Here is a 22,959-nt window from a genome sequence, read left to right on the forward strand (position 1 = left end):
GCATCTTTAACAAGCCATTCAATGGCCGTTACATCTTAGTTCTAATGTTAATCCCTTGTCATAACCTTTGTGCCAATGCATTAGTCATAAAAATCATAAACTGTTGCCATAGACACTAATTAGCTTGCCAGGATGTTTTAACAGGAGCATGAATTAAATTTGCCTAACAATGCATTGCCTAGAGGTTTCTCTCCTCATTTAAATAATGAAGAACAAATATGGTTAATTTGAGTTTGTTTGTTTGTTTTACGGTAATAAAGTTGTATGATTATTCCTTCCCACACTTTATTAAGAAAAAAAAAGCCTTTTTGTGATGTAAATGTGATGCAAACAAGAATTCTGGCAAAGCTGTTCTTTTCGTCGATTTGGTTTGTCAATAAATCTACTAGAATCTACATTTTGTTCTGCACCTTTCCATCCTTTTAATCACTAAAACATTATGAATATTGTGATTCAACAGCACCCTCTGGTGTGTGCCACGATGGTTACATGATTGTTGCTATGCTGCAAAGGACAATAAAACTACAAAGCTACAATCGTGTTATTTGAGCAATCTTCCTCTCTTCTCCACAATCAAAGGTGTCTGTCAATCTAAAGAAGGAGTGCAGAATTACACAACCTCACTTGACCTCAGAGTTCCACGCGCAATACAAAACCACCAATGAAATAGAAACATGGGGAAATAACGTGCATTTCATTTCAAAAGCAAACCACAGAATCTCTTTTAAAACAAGACGACTGTAGATCAGCAATAGCCTTCGCCGGGTCTCTGAAACATTTATCAGTTCATAGATAAACAAAGCTACGGAGAAAGCCAGAGACCTGCGTGCGCTACCAGATGCCAATGAAAAGGTGAAAGGATAGTCTGTCAATGTTCATACATTCTTTGAATGTTTATGACAGTGAAATTACAGACGCTTACTTGACAAAAGCCTGTTAATTTAAGTTATATTAAGTTACACAAAAGCAAGGAACCAACAGGGTAGCCATAGCGAATGTTTCTATTTGGCAAAAATATACACATTTTGTCATTGCTTCGTTTTGGCAATCGTATGCATAACTGATTATTTAGTGCTAAGAGTCTGTTGGGAATAAGAACTTATTTTAAAAGCAAAAATTATTCTGCTCCTAGTCTACTCCTTCTTGACATGAACACCATTTTTATTGCTATTAATCTGGCTCTTTGCACCATTTGAGTCCAGCTTCCCTTCCGCCATCAGTTTTTTAATGTGGTCGTGTGGCCCCTTTCCCATCAACGGAGAAGGGTAGCGGTAGGAGCCTCCGATGCGGTCCCACAGGGTGAAGTACTGCCCGTAGTTGTAGTCGAAGAAGAGGTGGTGGTCTGTGTGGTGAGCTGAACCGTTGATGATGGGTTCCATCAGGTTGGGCACGCGGTAGTCTCCGTCGTGGATGGAAATGGTCCATATGTTGACGAACACGTACAGGACTAAGTAGAGAATCTTGTGTAGGGGGAAGAGGAAAGGGTAAATGTGGTACGGCAGGCCCTGAAGAAATCCGTCCACGGGGTGGAAGGCATGGCTGGCGAACGGAGTAGGGATCTTCCACACGTGATGTGGTTTGTGAAAATACTGTATATGAGGGAAAAAAGTAAGTTAAATGGAGCTGAGAATAATATATTGAACCATGCAGGTGTGTTATTGTTACTATGTACTTATTATACGTTATATGTTAATATACTTATATTATACTTATTATATGTTAATACGGTGGATAAATATTAAACTTACATTACAAGTGACTTAATCATTTAAAATCATTTCACTAATTGGGATTATTAAGCTTATATTGTCATTTTTGCATCAGATAAAACAGGTGGTGGTTATTGTTCACTATAAGCAAAATGATTCAAAAAAAGATTTTTGTAACTGAAATAAACAATTTAAACACACACACACACACACACACACACACACACACACACTACATATCAGGTATTTACCCTTCTTTGCTCACATTTACCTAAATGACAACGCAAGGCACTTCAAATATATCATAAATACCTTATATATCAACTTGTGGTGAAGGAATCTGTGAACCCAGTAAATGCACATGTCAGTGAAAAACAGGAAAGAGACCATGCTGAAAATCAGTCCTGACCATCCTGAAAAACAAGCAAAAATAGCATGAGATGGTTATGCCCATAGCAACACGATTATCTAAAGCACATCTGACAGGTTGCATCACTGGCGCTTTCTAAAATTAGGGCTGTCAGTTTGTTGCATCCAGATTCAATCATTTTTAATGTTTCCGGCTTAGCTTTCCTTAAAGTTTAAAAACATAACCAGCAATTTATAAACCCATTTCATAAAGCAAAGGTTCTCACCGAGTGGCGATTCATCAACACTGTCGTACAGTTTGCTGTATCCTCTGACCTCGGCAAAAAACAACGCTACTGTTGGTACGCTGATCCAGGGCAAAGACCACAGAGCATACCTTATTTCACGTTGCACCTGGTTCTGTGGGCAAAAAACGTAGACATTTTATATACATATACATACTCCTTTTTAAAGTCTGTAGATTGCTAGATGGAGCAATAATTTTTGAACAAACCTCCAAAAATTGAGGGTGTTGCTTTAATTTGTGGTCAAATATGAAGAAGTAGCTCAAAACACCCAGGCCTAGATATAAGATCGCAGCACCCAGGTTGGTGACCACCATCAAGCCGATGATCTGCCGCAGAGGCTCATCCTCCGGCCACGACGAAGGATACACATACGGAGTGAAGAAGTAATAATCTCCAACATTGAGCACAAGGTCCATCTTTGACCCTAGGAGTTGGACAGAAGCGTTATCAACTGTCTAAAGTGGAAATGAACTAAAAGGGCTTTAAATAATTCAGTTAATTGTCACTGATATGTTGTAATAAACTAAAAAAACACTCCAGTGCACTTTAACCAAGATTGTAAATATATCCTTTGCACTTTAAGACAAAATGAAGCAGAAAAAGAGCAAAAAGAATGAATGCAGAGTATCACTGTTGATAATACATGTTCACGTCTGACACCAAATGCTGTAATTGTAGGAAACAATCAGCTCACCTGTAAAGGTGCTTTTGAAGACACACCAGAAATGAAAATACGTGAGGTTAAAAGCCTCGTAGAGGCAGTCCTTCTGCTCGCACTGTAGCAACACAAACTGACGCAGCCAATAGAGACTTACTTCCTCACAGCGCGAGCCCGTTTCTTGACATCTCATTGGACAGATGCGGGATCTGGTCATGGCGTTAGTGATAGGAAGCGCAACTCCTTTTTGCGACTCGGTTCTTTTGAACAGTTCGTCTAGAAGAACCGATGGAAAGCAGATTCAAAGATTCTTTGACATAATTACGTGATTGTAACGAAGCACACGTCTCGTGCGTCGTGACGTTCTCGATTGGCTTTTATTATGAATTATTATCGTCGTTATTGTTATTGCATTTAAATCTGCCCCAGTCCAGCTTGACATATTTCAGTCATTTAGAACATATATTTCTCTCTGAAAAGTTTTGTTGCGTTTTAGTAAAAGTGCTAAACTTATTCCATTACGTTTTGTTTGTAACAATTCTATTACGATTCACGTGCTTTTTGAACCGATTCAACAGAATCAATGAAAAGGTCCGTTCACAAACCGTACACCGCTGGTATGGCGTTAATTTACAAATGAATCAAAGTCTATAAAAGAAGCGTCGCGATTACTCAGTTTCGTTAACTAAAGCGCATCGAGATTACTATAAAAATAGCTGACACGATATGCAGGTAGAAAGGGGCTAACGAATAGGAGATGTCGTCATCAGAGAGCGACATAACAACAAACCGTAGCGCTGGGCTGAAGACTGCTCGGGTCTCTGCTACTGTAAGAGCATTTTATAGCGTTCTTAATGTTACTTTTTGAAATCCATGCACAGCATAACTGATGATATATACAATGTTTCAACGTGGTTTGATCTTTTGATTATGTAACGCTACCGAAGTGTGGTGATGGACAGTGAAGTGCAGAGGGACGGAAGAGTTCTCGATCTCACAGATGATGCCTGGAGAGAAGACAGACTGCCGTACGAGGATGTCACGATCCCACTGGTAAAACCTAACGTCTACACTTTTGATACGTGCTTTTCGAATCGCGTACGTTAAAAATCTGCGGTTTTACGTAATCTGTACAATAATGGCGACTTGTTTTACTTACAGTTTCGTCAGGTATAGAAAGACAGCAACATTTTGATATTTACATTCGTATTATATTATATCACGCATGATTCCATTGCATGTTTAAACTTAGCCTTTTTTTTCTTGTAGAGTGAACTTCCAGAAGCAGAGCAAGACAACGGCGGATCAACGGAGTCAGTCAAAGAGCAGGAGATGAAGTGGTCAGATCTCGCCCTGCAGAGTTTGCATGAAAACACCCCAAACATCGGCACTTAGATGTGAGGATGCTCCGTCCATGTGTCTGTGAACCATGTAGAAGATTTACGACGCGAAAGACTCATTTCCTGATTACGAGCCGGTGTAATTTGCATTAAAGTGTTTCATTGTTTTGATATAAATAAATAAAATGCTTCAAATGTAAAATTCTGCTCGCACAGTTAGCATTCTTACAATTCACACAGATTTAAAATTATAAATCATACCTTCTTTTTCCAGAAATAAATACTTTAATAAAAAAAATGCATTAATTTGTTCAAAGATTGTGGTAAATAAATTTTACTGTTACATAAGATTTATATTTCACATACGTTCATAAGCCCTTTGAACTTTCTGTTCATCAAAAAATCCTGAAAAACCCACAAAAATATTAAGCCCCGTTTTAAGTAGTTTTCAACTGTGATAAATGCTTCTTGAACACCAAATCATATTATAATCAGAGCAAAGCAGCATAATGGCTACTAAATATTCAGCTTTAACGAGAATAAATTACATTTTAGAATATATGAAAAAAATATATAAATATATATATATATATAAAAAGTGTTACCAACCCCCAACATTTTTCTTATACTGCATTTTAATCAAAAATAAGAAAAAAAATATAGTTTGTTATAAACCACCAATACAATATAAATGTAACACAGCTGAATGACCCAGATTAAACACACAAGCAGTAAAGAATGGAATCAATAAACCATTCCTTATTTCAGGCTAAGCTGAATTTTATTTGGGTTCAAAGGTGACACTAAGGTGCTCAATTTTGTTATTACAAATATATCTGAAACATGGCTAACTGCGCATATTCAGTTATTTCTATCCAACATGTATGATAATACTTTCTTGGTATTACAGAAAGATTATGTGTAGAAGTTTGGGGTAATGTGACCAAATAGCTATACATTTATAGTATAATGGCTTGAGATTAACAAATCAAATCTTAAGAGGAATTTATTTCATCAATCCAGCAAAATTAAATGACAGCAGCTGTATAATACAGATTTAGGCTGAATAAGTATTTGTTTTTGAGAAATTATGGTAATGTTCAGCCTAAGCAATTGTTTGCTATACTAAAAAAAACCTCTCCCCAAAAATGTGCATTAGAAGAGCAAATGTCCTTTGAGGCTGAATGAAATCAGACAGCAGATTCATACAAGCTTGATTAAATTAGGCTCTGTGGCTTTAATGCTAGTTTTCAGGGTCAAATTCTCACGAGAAGAGTGCAAGTATGGAGATGCTGCATTCAAATTTCAGTTTGGTCCCATAAAATAGAGGTTACATATGAGTGACTTTATTTCATTTTTTTCCACACTAGCCACCCAAACATTTTTTTCACAGTCTAAAACAAATAAAAAAACAAAACAAAACAAGAAATCAGCATATTAAATGTCAATCATAAAAATGCTGGAAAATGAACTTGGCAAAACACAAAAACAGATGTTATTAGGGACTCGACCACAAACATACAAATTATGCCATTGTGAGCTTGGGCTCGTTTGAATATTTGAACACAAATTTCAAAAGGCATTGTAATGCAATAATAATTACTGTCTGACAGAACGGTAACATGCAACGACTTGGCAAAACAACGGGTCCCTTAATTATAAACTGTCCTTTTAAATAACTAAAATATTGGTTTTATTTCCACCCAACAGATTCATTTTGAGGGCAATGTACATTGTACTTATTGTAAATGCACAAATTGTTCCGCATTATGAAATGAATGGACTTTTCAGGTAAGTGGCTCCCCTCGTATAAAGTTTATGGATCTGTGAAATTTTGTAATGCAGCTTGTTTCAAAAATGTAAGTAAGGTGCTGGTCTAAAATCAGTTGTCAGAAACATATTTTAAATCATTAAATGTGTCAAAAACTTCACACTGGCACTCTCACCTTCAGGCGTTCTCTAATACCTTAATGAATGCTTCTGCCATCACAATCCGCATTCATTGTTTGGTCCCTCCAACAACAAACAGCAGCCAATCCAAGCAGAGTTCAGTCAAATCACGTCAAGTTTTCGATTGAAGAAATAAATCCAGTTGCTTGTGATGAAACCCTATCATATATAATAGTAATGGCACAGTTTGGACAAAATGGGGAAAAAAAATGCACATTTTGGGCCCCCAACCTGAAGGCAGAATATTAAGAACTTCATGTACCACCTAGTTGTGTAAAATGAAGGTAGGATGAATTAAACAGGGCTTCTCTTTCACTGTTACTGTAACATCCAGAAAGTACACACTATATATATATATATATATATGTGTGTATATATATATATATATATATATATATATATATATATATATATATATATATATATATATATATATATATATATACTTTCTGTGTATATATATATATATATATATATATATATATATATATATATATATATATATATATATATATATATATATATATATATATATATATATATATATATATATATATATATATATATATATATATATATATATATATATATATATATATATATACATATACATATATATATATATATATATATATATATATATATATATATATCAAGGTACACAGAACTGTTCTGTAAAATGTAGATTACATGCATTTCTAAAATGCAAACCTTTACACTTCATTTATACCAAGTCCCAGACCTTTTCAAAGTAATAAAACAGAACAAAAAGTATCCCTTATATCCAGTAGTACTTCTCAGATACGCATAACTCATCTGGTTATGATTCATATACCGTTTTTTCAATATCACAGAATATCTACAGCATATAACAAGTTATATTTCCATGTGACAATGTTTAAACAACCGATGAAACTATATGGTACATTCAGTTCAGTAAAAAGTCTTTTCCATTTCTTTGTACATTAAAAAAAAAAAAACTGAATGTAAACAGTCAGAAGGCAGTCCACTGTCCCGCAGAGGCTGCTAAACTTTAACTGAATTATTGACACCTACAATCTTATTTTTCATTAAATTCCTGTTTACTCAGCATTAATCTCTGTCTCTGGCCTCTGTGCTGAAAGCTCAGCTTGTATGAAGGCGCCCTGTCCCAAGGCAGTGGAGTATGCGCGATTACTATGTGAAGTTGAGAAACCAGGGCTTTGATAGGAGCTGGAACCACCCCGATTTGATAGTGAGGTTTGGGACTGAGGTACCGGATGGTAGTCATCCAGGTTGTCATAGTGTGACTGTAAAGTAATGGCACTTTGTCTTTGTCCCTGTGACTGATGAGAGTAGGATCCACTATGGTCTGAACTGTCTGGTAGATGTGTGGGAAGACTGGATTGGTTGTAATGCTGGCGCTCTCTAACGCTATGGGATCTCTCTGGCTTGGGTGGTGGAGCTGGCTTCGCTGGAACTGCTTGTTCATCTTCACTGGCGCTGCTTGTGGCTTTAACCCTGCATATGTGGCGATCCAAATCTGACCTTTCGTAACGAGGCTGGGCAGTCCTGCTCTCCGAATGTTCCTGCCAATGTTTACTGCTCGGCTGCTTTTCCGCTGGTTCAAACTTTGGGTCAAGATGGCCACCCTCTGGTAAGTGCTGCAGGCTTCGTGGTGGAAGTTGTGATTGATGTGAATGGATGGTTGAGTAGGTCCTGGAGCTGCCTTGTTTGGTGGTCTTATCCCCCATCCCATTTCCTTGGCAGTGCTTCTCTGTTTCCATATACATCAGGACATCTGGATCAGAGATCAAGTGCCTGGGAGCATGCTGAGATCCAGGAACAATATTATATCTGGCCTCCTTGCTCTCAGCAGCCATCAATACAGTTTTGCCGGGATCTGATTTGCTGCGCAAGTGTAACATGTCTATATCCATTGGCATGTAGGGTCCTATGTTGTCATACTGTGACATTACAGAACCCTTCACCTTCTGTCTCGCTCGGCTTTCCCTGCGGATAGAGTGTATGCGAAGCCTCTCTGCTTCATCTGGATCCCACGTAAAGTAAACACTCCCTTTTGAACCACCATAAGGTGGCATGTCTCTGCTTACGAAGCTATGCTCCTTTAAAGGAATGAAATGCCTTGAAAGGTAGTGGTAGCCTCCAGATTTGGCTCCAGACCGAAGGAGGGGGGCACTGTCCCGACCGCTGAAGGAATGAACATGCCGTAAGCGGATGGTACCGTAATGGTCCACATCGTAGAAAGGGGCATCCAGAACGTGAGAGCCAGAGTATGGGCTGTAGCGGTACTGTACTCTTCCGTTCTCAAAATAAGGCTGTAGTTGTGTGACATGGTAGTCGGACTGAGAGGCTGATTGGTGAGACTTGCAGTGGTAGATGGGGCGCTGGTAGTAAAATAACTCATCATCTGGCGGAACCTCGGTTCTGGTGACCGGCATTGAGCGGATAGCGGTGGGGGGCACATGTAGGGAGTGGACCCTGCGGATTGTTGGGTACACGGTGGGTCCATCTACTTGGCTGTAGCCATGGGAGTGGTGCAGTGTGCCTGGAGAAATGTATTCACTTCTCAATGGGCCACGAGATTTGATGGACTGGTGGTAGGACCTAGGTCCAATTGTATTGTATCGGCCATCACCGTGGCCTCTAAAGGAAATCTGTGGCTCCGATTTTGACACATAAGAAATGTGTGGTGGAACACTCTCTGGTCTGTAATGGTATGTCATTGTAGCCTGACCTGAAGGAGATACTCGCTGATGGTAATATGCCTCTGTGGTGGGCTCCAGTAGGGCAGCATCCCCTTTGGAGTGGTAAATGTAACCAGACTGATGAGTGGAAGCCCTACGGTGAGATGGATGAGACTGTGGGGGAGTCTCCTCCACTGATCCTCTCATAGAGGTTTCTAAAATGGTATGAAAGTTAGCAGGGTTTGCCGCCTCAGTGTTGCAGAGAGCAGCCATTGCTAGTTTACTTTCTATAGAACGAACTGGGGGTGCTGGTGGCATCACTCCCTGAGTATGGTGTTGAGGAGCACTATCTACTTTTGGATGAACAGGCTTTATGGCTTCCCATGGTTTTTCCACAGGATCAAGAGGTGCTGCGGGGGTTGGTGCAACTCTAGCATTAGGCTGCGATTTGGGTTGAAACTGTGGCTGCGCTTGCGACTGAGAATAAAGCTGAACTTGAGGTTGAGAACGAATTGCTGCATGAGGTTGACTCTGTATTTGTGGCTGAGGCTGGAGAATTGCGACTGGCTGATCTGGAGTCTTTATGGGTTTTTGTGGCATAACCATTTCAGTCATATGGATCTAGGGATTAAGCCCAAACAAACACTGTTAGTTTTCTTGTATATTTCCCTTTTTCTATTTACATGACCTGTAATTCTAGTTATTACCAGATTAATGACTGAATAATTTTGATTCAAATTTTGCTGCAATATGACTAAAAAAACAAAAATCACACAACATGCACTCCAAATGTTCACATAAATACTAACAAATTAAATAAAAAACAACAGCAGGCTAAAAACAAGTAGCAGCATTAATGCTTAGCATGCTTTTCTAATTTAGATTTTACATTGGTGAAGGTCTGGCTCATGAATATTTATAACATTACTTAACGTTCAGGCACTGAAGTGTACTAGTACTACTAACATCCCTGCATATGCCACTACTTACCTCAGAGCTGGGTTGTTGAATGACAGTATCCTTGCTGCTGATAGCTGATGTGATGATTATGGTAGTATTTTTGTCTGTGCTCACAGGTGTCTGTCCCACAGCTGGCTGCTGCCTTTCTGGGCTTTTTTGTGTTTGTGGAACTTGAAAAGGCTGACTAGAAGGCATAACACTCTGGCTTGAGGTCTCGGGTGAGATAACATCCTGGCTATTGCAAGAAATGCTGGATGGCTTTCCGCTCTCAGCTGTGTAGAAGTGCAGACTGACGGAGCGAGTTAACTTTTCAGTTTGGGTGGAGGGTGGTGAGGATGTAGGAACGGATCTCTTTGATGCTTCAACTGAAGCTTCCTGGGATGGCTGTGATGGCAAGGAAGGAGGAGGCGGCCAGTCCATGGTCTCCAGTAATTCTTGTGGCTTATCGGGTGACACTGGCGTAGGGGGTCCAGAGGATTGCCTCTGAGAGAGAATAGTGGCCTGCTGGGCAGATTCAGCTAGAGCTAGTGCAAGCATGCGGGCAGCGTTCTTTGGTGGGGAAGGGGGAGGTATGAGGGACACAGAGCTGACAGGGACATTGCCCTTTGGTGAGTCCAAAGCTACGGCTCCTACGGATGGACAAAACAGAGGGAACTCAAACAAGGAGAAGGCAGGCTAATACTCATGAGAAGGTAAGATAGGGAAATGTTAAATTTCTACAGATTGTGGACAGATTTCTCTACATTGAGGGTGATCGTGCAAAGCGCTACTGGTAAAAGCCTGGTGAACTAAACCTGAAAAATCAAACAATTATCTTATGAAACCCAGCATACCTTGGAGGTTCATATTATAGTGGCATCAAGGTTAAAAACGGTGTTTACAATAAAATAATAAAAACTTTCAAAAATCTATTGTCTACGTATGATTGTGATATGAAGTATGATTGTAAGGATGAAGTATGAGTATTGTCTTAATGTACTCTCTGTATTTGTGTTTGTTTCAAATATTTTTGACATTTTGAAAACCTGTTTTAAACCTGTTTTAATACATGAATTTAAAACATTCAACTAATTTATAATAAAAATGAAAAATCATGGATTTAAGCTACTGTACCCTGTATTTCCATTGAGCTTACCTGGTTGCTCTTGAGAGCATGTGACCTGTGGTGGCTGTGAACATTCAATGCTTGATATGTCTTTATTCTCTTTACTCTCAAAGGTAGCAGCTTTAGAAAGAAGCTCTTGTTGAATGGCTTCACTCAGGGGCAGATCGGTGGTTCTTGACAGAGAGCTCAATTTTCCAGGAGAGTCGAGTGGAGATGGAGGGGAAGAGGGCTGAAGCACAGTGCTCTCTGGTGCTTTCCTTATCATGGAGGCCGCCGATTCAGAGACGCTTAGAGGAGTCACAACAGCTGACTTCTCACTGCTCTCAAGGGATTGAACTGGAGTTTTCTCTGAGAAAGAAGCAGGGGGCAGTTTATTTCTATCCTTTAAGGCTGGACTGTGGTCTGGAGACACAGAATGACTCGTAACTTTAGCTCTGACTGGCGAGACTTGCTCTGAGCCACTGGCACTGCCTGGGCTCCTCTTCAGACTGTTTATATCTGTGTCAAGTGAAAAAATTGAAGTCTCTGCCAGAGGAAGGCTACACTGGAAAGACATGGGGTCAAAGTCTAAAGAGGCCATGCCAATGTCAGGGGGGCTCAGGTCCACATCGTCAGCAGAACGTGGAGGGGAGATGAGAGCAGGCACACAGATCGGTCCATCATCCCCATCACTGTCCCCTTGGCCCAGGTTGTCATACGAGTTACAGTGTTGTCTGCTATCCAGCAGGTCACCATTAAAGGAAGCAGAGAGAGCATCACTGCTGGAGCGAGGTCTGCGTGGCCGGTACACCTTAGACTCTCCTGTGTTAAAGGAAAAGCAAAAAAGTCAGAATTTCACAACGGCTGGTTTACGAGTTTTTACAGAGCTTCTTATAAAGAGTCTGTTACCTTCAACGTTATGTAAAGAGGTGAGAGACTCCTCACTCTTGGCAGACCGAAGAGTACCGGTGTCTCCTCTTCCTCCTGAGCAAATAAAGTGGGAACAAAGTAGTCACATAACCAAACAGTTCTAGTATACTTGACTCTGACTGGTCAATCTGGGGTCAGATATTGTTGTCTCTTGTAAATACTCTGCAGTATCTCTGCTCACACATAAAATCATTTAAACTAAAATCAATATTTCATGTCCATTTATGTATTAATTTATTAATTCATCAAATACCAGAGTAATTAGCAGGGTAGTATACAATCAGCTGCAAAATTTACCACTTCCACATAATACAAAGCCTGATTAACCACTGGGTTTATTTTGCGTTAACGACTATCTAATATTTAAAGATAAAAAAAAATAGCACAACACTAACCAGCCAACGCCATGGCCTTGAGTTCATTTGGTTCACTGGGATTACGGTGTAGTTTTCGTTTAGACATTGAGGAAGACTTGCCCAAGTTGAAAAAAGACCGCCAACTGCCAACTGGAGACTTTTTAGATTTTATGGGCTGTCTTTTCCTAGTAAAAAAAAAAAAAAAAATGTACAAAATGTATAACTTTGAAAATAACATGCAAATAATTGGTTTCTTTATGACAGCAGAAAAAATGACAACAATTTAAAGCTCGCTTTATACCTCTCAGTAGGGAATTCAATAACCGTGTGGAATTTTCCTTGTAAGGCTGCAGGACCCTCTCCCACCTCTATGTACTTGCTGTCTGCAGTGATAGGCGAGTTGATCTGGGCCTGGGTACGTGCCTGTGCCTCTTCTAGTGTTAGCAGCTTTGTGGATGGAGAGGGTAACAGCAAAGATTTAGGCCGAGACAAAGAGTTGTGTCCTACAAAGACAAAAAAAAATGTGTGATGAATATACTGCAATGCACAAATGTTAAATATCTGCTGAAATATGTTTATATTGCATACCTGTTCCCTCTCGTATGAGTGAGCTCAGTTTGGGGCTGAAGAGAACATCCACATGGTTGAGGATGAACTCCACCACAACCGATTGTATTCGCACCTCCATGAAGGCTGCTGTGCCACTGAAGCAAGCGGATTCTATCTGCTTTGACCTTTTTAGATCAGAATAACACACAAAGATTAGTTATAATTACTAGGTTTCTATATTCACAGTTACAAAATTGCAGAGCTGGGTAATAACTGATTACATGCAATCTGGATTACACAATCAGATTCCAAAAATGTAATACTTGTGATTATATTAAATTACATTTTTAAATACAGAGAATCAGACTACAGTTAGTTACTTTATTAATTACAATTGTCTATTAAACATATTGCAATGCAAAAATGTACAATATTTCTTATTTACATGTAATTAAGCAATTCTTTAACCTAATATATTTACTTAAAATACAGTGGTCACATAACATGCAAGGTCGCATAGTCAAATAAAACATTGGAATTGTTCATAAGAGTTTTATTTTTGATTGATGTTATTTTAAAAGGATTCATTTTATCATGACTTTTTATGATTTTAATAATTATTTGCAATTCATTAAACTCACAAAACCCCAAGAGTTCTTTGATGAACCTCAGTTTGGGAGAGCTTAATAATGTTTAATAATGAAATGCTTAATAGTGCAATAATTGCACATCATTTTTTCAATAACAAAGAATGGAATATATTTTCTTTTTCTTTGCATTTTTATATTGATATGGTACAAGATTGTCCTATTTAAATCAATGTGACAAACAAGCTAGGTCTATAGTAATCTACTATCTAATTACCGTTGCTCTCATGTAATTTGGAATCAGTAACAGACTATAATTTGTAAGTAATTGATTACTATTTGTAAATAATTTACCCAGCTCTGTAAAACTTTATCCATGAGTATCTGTTTTCATATACATTATAGTTGCATCATCTTACCTCAGTAAATTTGGGGCCCAAACAATGGCCAAATTCTTTGTATGCATGTTTGTAACATAACTGAAGGTTGCTAAATTTGAAAGATGCCTCATAAGAAACTCAAGGGTCCTGCAAGAAAAGCATGAATATTAAACGTTAAAACTACAGATGCATTAAAATCAGATACCAAGTAAAATCATCCTAACAGACTAGATTTAGAATCACGTTCATTTAAGTGAAAAATTTTGTAATAATGTACTTGGATTGCATTAGTAATCAGAATGCTTAATACGGTAGATTAATAAAAATGCTGTAACGTTCGAAAAATATGGCTATGTCGAACTGTAAGTTCTTTAGCAACCAGCAGAGAGCACTGTGGTCATTTACAAACCTATAATGCGGAGGCGGCAGCTGCTGAATGACATCATGTATTTTGATCAGCCTCTCCTCGTCTGTGGCTGCTGACACAGCCTCCTAAAAAGGAGAAGAGCGGGTGTAAATCAGGGTCACTGCATCTAGAAGCAGCTCTAACCAACAAAAACAATCTCAAACCCATGTTCACAGCATACTGTGAAGTGGACAAAAGCACATGGTCAGTCGCATTTCCTGTGCATTATAGCTTCACTGCTTCCATAGCAACCTGAAAACACTGATGCACTCTTTACCCTAGCCGTTTTCATTTGCAGCGACTTATCACCAGATGCTTTAAATGTCACTGCTTTGTTTGGCATGCAGATGAACTTCTTGTAAAGCAGGGCTCTTAAGAGACGAGCAATTCATTTTGTATACTCATTTAAAGCAATCAATAGAACGAACAGCCTCAAGCCTTCAATGACTCCTGCTCTGTTTTGCCAGTCTCAGATAAGAGACCCACGCATATTATCACACCAAGAACTAAAAAGGTTTTGATATCATAAGTATGGGCTGCTTGTTCTAATATAATAGGTTCTCTCAGCTGGAGCTATTTGTATGACAAAGAGTATGTGAGTTTGAGAAAAGACTCCTTAAAGGCCTGCTGTTCCAGGATAAATGCTTACCGAGAATTTCTCATACAGCTGGTAGGTGAGAAGTGGGTTGGGAAGCTCTCGAAAGTAAAGCTTGCACAGGGAGCCCACGCAGTGTATGTCTTGAATGTAAACATCTTTTGTCAGATCTGGGATCTGTTCAGAGTCAAATTCATGCCTAAAGTAAGAGAGAAAGAAAAAGGCTTTATACACTTTTATAGACAATTTGAAGTGCTTAAAACTAGATTTTAAGGGTTTTCCGATTAAATAAACATTACTGTTTTTACCGTATTTTTGATGAAAATAATTAAAAAAAAAAAAAGGAAAAAAAAAAATTCAACCAAAATTTAACACTTAATACTTACATAAGTAAAAAATAAAATTACAAAAAATATTTATAGCTTTATAGTTTCAAATTTATCCACTGACAAAACTACATGTAGGAACTCAAGACGGGAAAAAACTTGTTAATCGGCCAAGTAAACAAGTCAACTTGTCCTGGACCCAGTAATAAACCCCCATCTAATCACTCTGGTGTTCTCATTTCCTCCTGTATTCAAGAATACAAACATTCCCATTATGAAATGTAATTAGCAGCAGCTTAATATTCAGCCACAGCATTCTGAGTTTCTCAAGCGGTATGATAAATCCCTATCTCTGCTACTGGCAATTAGGGGAGTGTGTTTATGTCCTACCGCAGCTTCTGAATGTTGGAGGCAATCCCAGAGAGACGGTACATTCCATCAACCACTCCGTGCTTCTCAATGAACTCAGTGCAGCTCTTGAGTACCTGGGGGACTAGAGGTTTAGACAAAATGTTACTGGAGCATCCTTTTTGGCACGCAAAGTGTGAGACTTGTCAAAATGCCAGTGGAATAGAATGCCAGATTCTTTGTGCAGTAAATTTTAGATTTTGTAAGCTATAAATAATTTCAACAACTGCCAGAGACTGGCCCAGTAGGCCGTGTTCTCCTGTATAAGCAGAGTTTATAGCTTCACATTTCCTCCAGTGGCATTAGACAATCTCCAGACCTCCAACGTGACCTTGCAATGTTGCAGACAACCCTGACTGGCCTCTGGTCTTGACAAACTTTATCCGGCAGATGAGTAAGTCCAAGTATCTCAGAGGCAGCTGTTCATCTACATTCCTGACATAGCTGTCTGAAGCACAAAATCCTCAAAAATGCAAGAAAATCATTCAATCAGCACTTTCCAATAAGAATGGCCTGTGGTCGCAGAGAGTGTACTTCAGTCCAGTTAAAGGAGCAGTCACTTGCCCTATAAAGCCAGTAAAATATTCTTTATGTCTTCAAGCTAAAGCTGTTAAGCTGGGAGTCAAATAAATTGTCAAAACTGAGAAAGATTCGTAAAGTTCATGGAAGCATCAGTCAGAATGGTTTGAAAATAACAAACAAATCACATCTTTTTTTTTTTCCTGCAAAAGTGTTTATGAATAATTGAGGTAAATTATAGCTGTATGATTTCCAGTTGTTTATGCAAAACCTTGTCATCTGCAAAATCAACAATAAAACAAATACGGTAACATTTAAATAGTCTCTTCAAACCACCAAGGTTTCAAATATTTCTTAGAGTAGAAATAGTATTACTGTAAATCATTATTACAATTTTGGATTAGTAATGTGCATTGCAAAGAACTTTTACATATAAATTTACTTTCACTTCTGTTCTAAAAGAATTATTTTCTTACAATCTTAATGCCCCTCTTCTCCTTTTTTCCTTAAATTCCATTTAAAAGTAAAGGCGGTGGATCCAGTGGAAATATCAACAGGGCAACAATAAAACTACTGGCTCAATTTGGACAGCAGAATTTGTTTTGCTTTTTGAGCCCTTTCAATACTTTGAAAAAAACAGCAACTTCAGAGGCAAACATCCTTATGGCACCAACTAAAAAATACAAAAAATGGATTTAGGTGTTTTGTTCTCTAGCAAAATATAGTCCAAAAGTATAATAAAGTGAATTGCAGGGAGGTCTGCAGAGTTTTAGGTTAATATGACTGAAACATACTAATACTAAGACTCTCTACTTGAACAAAGTGTTTAGCCATATTGTCTCACGTTCCTCTGAGACTAGAGCGAGACAGAGAGTACACATTCAGCCATTACCCGTTTTACAAACACATTAAATCTGAGTGGGCTCAAGGGTGGCAGAGGACAGTGAAGAGAACGAAAGGTTCAGATCTTGGTAGTAAACCTAACTTTATCTTCTATCTAACCAACTACAATGGATGACCTTTTGTAGGAAGACATTTTTAAATACCAGGAATTTCAGCTTTGAGGATACTTGCCCCTGAAGGAAATAATGTCCATTCTGAAACATTTAATAAAAGGATTTTTTTATTTTTTTACCCTCCTTCTAAATGAAATGGTCGAGCAGTCGTATCAAGTTGCGTGGATCCCCTTTGAAAAGGACAAGGCTTAGATTTTAAGGGCAGGCAATGGCTCAGGGAGGATTTGAAGTCAAACAAATGGAGCAAATGCTGAAGGCTGCCAGGGAGCTTTGAATCAATGGGGAAGAAATCTCCAGACATGGCCCCCTAACCATTCCTCCTGACCTTTAGACCGCTTTAAGCCAATCAGATGCCATGACAACCTTTGCAGCCAGATCCAAGGGTGTTTCTAGAGGAGGAGGGGGTTAGCTTTGCTTTCCAGCCCACCCACAATGTGTCACATTAGTGTCAAGCACTGTCTGGAGCATGAGTGTGAGTTTGAGTAGGACCAGAAGGGGGCAAAGCTCACCGTCATGGCCGGAGTTGAGAAGATGTTCTCCTAGATCACAACCGAACACCCTCTCCCTGAGGATACCTCTTTGCTTCAGCTTCTGCTTGGTCGGCCTGGACTTCATGAATGTGCGTAGAAAAGTGATCAGTTTCCCGTGTTTCTTGGACACTGGAAGATAAAAATGAAAACATGTCAATTTAAATAAGATTTTCACATTAAGGAAAACTGCACTGTGAATCACAAGCAGCGCAGCAACAAATGACCCCAAGAAAATCCAGTTTACCAACAGGGTAGTACCAGCCACATCATATCAGTGAACTAAGATCTTACGAAATAAAAAAGAAAAGGCACAAGATTGTGTAAGAATAGTGGGTTTAGGTATTAACCCCGTTCCTTTAATAAAGGAATTTCTCAAATCCTCCTTTGGAAGTGCTGCTTGAATAACCTAGATCACAAAGGGCTGTTTCGTCAACCAAGCAGAATTATTAATTCACCCAAATTCCTCTGAGGGAAGTACATCCTCCATCTTTGGGTGTTTGTTCTACTTTTGGTAGAGCAAAATCAAACCACTTTATTCTCTGTGGATCAATGCAACCGAGATCGCAAATACAGTAGCATATAAATCAACTCTGATTGACTGTACAAGTCGAACCTAATCTCATGAAGAAGAAAAAAGCCTGAAGATGAGCAGCTGACATACAACATCTGTAAAAGTCTTCTCGTGAAAGTAATAAATGTTTCCTTTCATTTCATTTTTGAAGGAGGCCAAACAGGAAGGACATCTCAAGCTGTTTGGTCTCCGGAGCAGCTTGCGTTGTTATTACACCCTGACACTAACCACCATGCCTAAAAAAACAAAAATCAGCAGCCTGACCTAGAATTTGCATGAGAAACTTTTGGACGATTCAGAGGGAAAGAATCAAGAGAGAAATTCCAAGGATTTGACAGGAACACACGAACGCACCAAAATAATTCCACTGGATTTGCTAGTAAACCCCGAGTCCTGTAATTGCTCATTAAACTCGGATTGTTCTGGTGCCGCTCATAAAATATTAGCAAGCTTAAATATTACCAACCAAATAACTGTTTGCATAATGAAGCTGTATGAATCAGCAAACAATCTGTTGGCGGAAACAATTTCAGAGCTATTACAAATGCAGCTGGGATTCCTGAGAACCACAAACTGGTCCATCTGTGTTTATGTTTGTGGGCACATGTGGTGGATTTAGCAGAAGACAGAGTAAAAATGATTCGCAAAATAATTGCAAATATTACACTGTTTAACAGTTGAACTCCCTGGTGATTTTAAGGATGTGTGATTCTTCGCACGCTGAAACCACAGTGGACGTGGCAAGGGGACATCTGCCAGCTGTGATCTCATCTGTTCTCTTTACCTTTTAAAGAGGCACATTACTCACAATTTTTCATCATAAAAGTTATCAAATGTTTTCCAACAAGCAGTTGCAGCTGGTCTCGATGCAATTAATCCTCTCATATCCAGTCGAGGTTAATAATAAAAAGAGCCGTTGTAGGAATTTCCTGTTCTACTTTTCAGAGCCATAAAGTAACTGCCACACATTTCACAGATCCTCTTATTGTGAACTCCACGATGAACCAAACACAGGGCATGGGCTGCACTTTACCTCCGCTGAGGAGACACCGATGACGTTACAGCGCAACGTGACTGACAAATTATATGCTTTTCTTTTTTTCCTCCAAATCAACAATCGGTATCTGACTTCCAAAGACTTGCTTAAATTGTATTTAAAAAAGAAAAACAAAAATATAAACCACATATGCTACACGCATACAATAGCGTATACAAAACCTACCAAGAAAGGCGATTAGAAACTAAAGTCTTATTAATTTGAACAAAGTCAGCAAAACGCCCTCATCACACCTGAACAAGAGTGGCACGTTGTTTTCAGCACTTCAAATGAAAAACCAAACACAAATCTGGCTATAAAAGAATTTTTGTCAGATTTACAAGTCTGAGAAAGTTTAGCAACTTTACTAGTACTAAAAAAGCTACTTCATAACTTACCTCAAAGTGAAATATCCATGAAAAAAAATGGACAGAAAAACAGTATTCTTAAGTTTGCCAGGCTGCAGTTGCGGTAGAGAGCTTGAGACACAACGCTGAAGGATCATCACAGATCGCACTCTTTCTCTCTCTCTCTCTCCCCCTGCCAGCCGGTAAAAGCTAATAGTCAGCATGCATTCTTTCCTCTTTGCTCTTTCCCTCCTCTCTTTCCTCTCAGAGTTTGTCCAGCCCCTAATATCAACTTTCAACAGCGCTGGCTTCTAACTGCAGAGATCGGGGCGTGAGCAGCCAGGCAACCCAAAGAGCGACAGTTTCAGCCTGCAGGCTGTTGCATTTATCAGATATCCACTATCGAGTGATGAATGTGCTTTGAAAGACAATGGCAATACAACACAGCTGTCTCCTGTGATGTTCTATTTAGGCTACAGCTTAAATACAACTTAGTAAAACTACAACAAAGCAAGAATCCAGACGAACATAAATATATCTCAAATTTGACTACACCACCGGGGCAACAACGATGCACTCTTTCTAAAGAAACCCATTCATACCCAAGCCCAATGTTCCATTCAGCTTTTACAACCCAGACTGACACGGTACAGCCATTAGGAACTGACAAAGACAAGCTTGTCTGCACTCTAAAGCAACATGTTTGTTGCCAAACTGTCAAACAACACAGATACGTGTTCTGCAAGGTAACACTGGTGTTAAGTGAACTATAAAAGTCAAAACATTAATAGATAAAAAGTCACTTTTGAAAATTGTTACAGTTATAATCATACTGACACCAAACTTTCTGAAGGTAGTGTCTATACATAATGATAATACTGCTAAAACAACAACTATGAGAGTGAGTAGGAACGTGCACGAGTACAACAGACCCCAAAAAACTGGTTTTCCAACCCACCGGCTAACAGAAGTTTACATAAAAGTCTCTGTTTTCAGAACAGACCATAAGGAAGTACACAATCCCCTGTGGAACAAACGGACACATATTGCTATGTAAACCTAATACAGTTTGTCTCTCATTCTCTCACAGTTCCTTCCAGCTGTCTTGGCTTGTTCACAGAGGCAGCTGCCCTTTACTCCACTGAGAGGAAGACACTGTTGCCCCACAAGGAAGTTAGGAAGTGAGAGGGAGCTAAGGGAGCTACATCTGGAGCAGCACCTGCTACAGCTGAGAATAAGGGAATGAAATAAATGCAATTTAGTCTGTGAACGTGAAAGTGGTCTGCACAAGAACAAGAAATGATTATACTTCAGGCATTTTCATAACATACAATATGCCCTATTCATGCTTGAAAATAAAATATTACAGCAACCTTTATCACTGTTACACCACCTGCACGATAGGACATTATGTGGTTAACCATTTACATGGGGCATTTGCTTAATGAGGTGAATGATTCATAAGGTATTTTGTGTCGTCTGATAGGCGCTTGCTGCTCGGCTAAAGCTCTGCAGGGGAGCAGAGAGGTATGTTGTCTTTTGAGCTTGTACAAAGGCAGTACACAAGAATATGTTTGAGTCACCATGGAGAGACTCTAGTTCATATTGTCAGTGGACAAAGATATTTTATAGCTTTTCCTAACCAGGGTCATGTAAATCAGCCCAGGAGTGTGTTGCAATATAACCCCACAATAGGGCTTTCTGGTGCTTTTTATAGAGTGGTGAAATGGTGCCTAAACTGACGCCGCAAGCTTCATTTTAAATACAGACACATTAAGTGCTGACATAGTCAAATAAGTAGAGATGCAAAGATAAAACAATTATCAGAATCGACTGGAATTTTCATGTTATGGATGATGAGCAATACATAACAAACAGTATAATCTTATTCTATTTTAAACACTAAAAACTAAAATCAGTTTAAATTATTTTAGATTTAGAATTTTCTGGAAATTGAAAAACAAAACAAAACATTGTTTAATAACATTCATCCGTTGTTCATTGACAACAAAGATCATCTAAAAGTAACTACATGGATAATGACCATGCACACTGAAATATACAACACCGGCCAATATTTCCATATTATGGGTGATAACAAATACTTAACTATACTATAACCTTATCAAATTAGCATTTAATAAAATAAAAGACCATCTAAACGTAAAAATAGGATAAATACGTATGAACAATTAAATATTGTTCAACAGCCAATATAGTCTCTACACATCATGCATCACTACAAAGAGAGACAATCTGGTAGTAGTACAGTAACATAAAATACAAAAACATTCTTAAACAGTAACATGCATTCAAATGCAGGTCAAAAGAGAAAGAAAGTGCTATCAGGGTAAATCTATAAGACAAGGGTCAAAGTCACATACTAGAGACACCAGGAAAGTGTTAAATGGAAAAACAAAGACTCCATATTTGTTGTGCTTGCATCAAATCTTCAAATAGTTTACACACGGTGTTAGGAAAGACCAGTGAAACTACAATCTAAAGCTACAAAGTGCAAGTAGAGTGTTCAGAGAACCCGTGAGTGGCAGGCGACTGCGCAGAGATGCACAGGAGAGTTAGTCCGTGTTAGACGTAGTACATGGATAATACATTTGGTCTACCTGAGCTCAGCCTGTAGGGGTTTAATGGGTCGGGTGCCCATGCACTGTCCTGCTTTACACTCTCCATCTCCAAATCTGCATGCCGGGAGTAGAGAAGGGGAGAGGGAGGGAGGGAGGGAGGGACCCAGTTAGAGAACATGAGAACAACAGCTGCACATGCAGCTCTATTAGCTTAGCAGTCTTTCAGGAGAGTTTCCCCTCTCACTCCACATTTCCTGGCCACTGGGAAAGTTTCACAACAGTTCTGAAGCTGCTATAAATGATAATAAGACGGTGCCGTAAAATGCACGTGAAGACAAACACTAGACTAACATGGATAAGAGTGCTCTAAGCTGCAATGCAAGAAAAAGTTTTTATGGTACTGCCAAAGAACAACTTGTGCATGCAGGGGGAAAGTGTGATAAAAGAATGATAGTGAGAAAATGTGTGTGTCTGTGTGTGCGTGAGAAAAAAAAGAGCAGGAGAGGAAAGGTGTCGACTATATGTATGTTTGTGTTTAAAGGCATAGTTAACAACACAAAAATTAAATAGTCAGCATTTACTTGGCCTCATGTTATTCCAAACCGGTGACCTAACCTAAGCACAAAACGAAAACAAAACGAAATGAAACAAAACGAAACACTAAATAAAACAACAGAAAACAAAAACAAAATAATACATTTTCCAAAAACAAAACTAACAAAAAAAGAATATAAATAAACAAGACAAAAAAGGTAACCAAAAGTAAAATAAAGGAAA

The 22,959-nt window shown here is 38.8% G+C and overlaps 3 protein-coding genes across 9 annotated transcripts in view; 1 reads left to right on the forward strand and 2 right to left on the reverse strand.

Annotated features, from left to right (window-relative positions):
* Window positions 1-675: 675 nt before the first annotated feature.
* Window positions 676-3,202, reverse strand: sc5d (sterol-C5-desaturase). The gene is made up of 5 exons (XM_043221982.1): window positions 3,060-3,202; window positions 2,572-2,789; window positions 2,345-2,477; window positions 2,022-2,122; window positions 676-1,589 (listed from the first exon to the last, which is right to left on the reverse strand). The coding sequence occupies exons 2-5, from the start codon at window positions 2,779-2,781 to the stop codon at window positions 1,134-1,136; spliced, it is 900 nt and encodes a 299-aa protein (XP_043077917.1). The 5' UTR covers window positions 2,782-2,789; window positions 3,060-3,202; the 3' UTR covers window positions 676-1,133.
* A 420-nt stretch (window positions 3,203-3,622) lies between these two features.
* anapc13 (anaphase promoting complex subunit 13) lies at window positions 3,623-4,565 on the forward strand. 2 transcript variants are annotated; one of them, XM_043221984.1, is made up of 3 exons: window positions 3,623-3,856; window positions 3,971-4,076; window positions 4,293-4,565. In XM_043221984.1, the coding sequence occupies exons 2-3, from the start codon at window positions 3,978-3,980 to the stop codon at window positions 4,416-4,418; spliced, it is 225 nt and encodes a 74-aa protein (XP_043077919.1). In that variant the 5' UTR covers window positions 3,623-3,856; window positions 3,971-3,977; the 3' UTR covers window positions 4,419-4,565. The 2 variants fall into 2 exon arrangements, with proteins under 2 accessions (XP_043077919.1, XP_043077918.1); XM_043221983.1 differs by having other exon boundaries at window positions 3,625-3,852.
* A 2,685-nt stretch (window positions 4,566-7,250) lies between these two features.
* Window positions 7,251-22,959, reverse strand: part of arhgap32b (Rho GTPase activating protein 32b) — a 74,850-nt gene continuing 59,141 nt past the window's right edge. For 4 of the 6 annotated variants that reach the window (XM_043221511.1, XM_043221508.1, XM_043221510.1 and 1 more), the window contains 13 exons: window positions 22,222-22,296; window positions 17,626-17,775; window positions 15,564-15,666; window positions 14,902-15,046; window positions 14,256-14,338; window positions 13,886-13,993; window positions 12,919-13,064; window positions 12,632-12,833; window positions 12,370-12,515; window positions 11,954-12,028; window positions 11,096-11,866; window positions 9,991-10,589; window positions 7,251-9,621 (listed from right to left, as the gene is read on the reverse strand). In XM_043221511.1, the coding sequence (XP_043077446.1) occupies window positions 7,396-9,621; window positions 9,991-10,589; window positions 11,096-11,866; window positions 11,954-12,028; window positions 12,370-12,515; window positions 12,632-12,833; window positions 12,919-13,064; window positions 13,886-13,993; window positions 14,256-14,338; window positions 14,902-15,046; window positions 15,564-15,666; window positions 17,626-17,775; window positions 22,222-22,296 (4,829 nt within the window). In that variant the 3' untranslated portion in view covers window positions 7,251-7,395. Of the gene's footprint in view, window positions 9,622-9,990; window positions 10,590-11,095; window positions 11,867-11,953; window positions 12,029-12,369; window positions 12,516-12,631; window positions 12,834-12,918; window positions 13,065-13,885; window positions 13,994-14,255; window positions 14,339-14,901; window positions 15,047-15,563; window positions 15,667-17,625; window positions 17,776-19,651; window positions 20,168-22,221; window positions 22,297-22,959 lie in introns of those variants that run through there. The other 2 variants (XM_043221514.1, XM_043221512.1) reach the window with 2 other exon arrangements.

Source organism: Puntigrus tetrazona, chromosome 21 (assembly GCF_018831695.1).
Source record: "Puntigrus tetrazona isolate hp1 chromosome 21, ASM1883169v1, whole genome shotgun sequence".
NCBI lineage: Eukaryota > Metazoa > Chordata > Actinopteri > Cypriniformes > Cyprinidae > Puntigrus > Puntigrus tetrazona.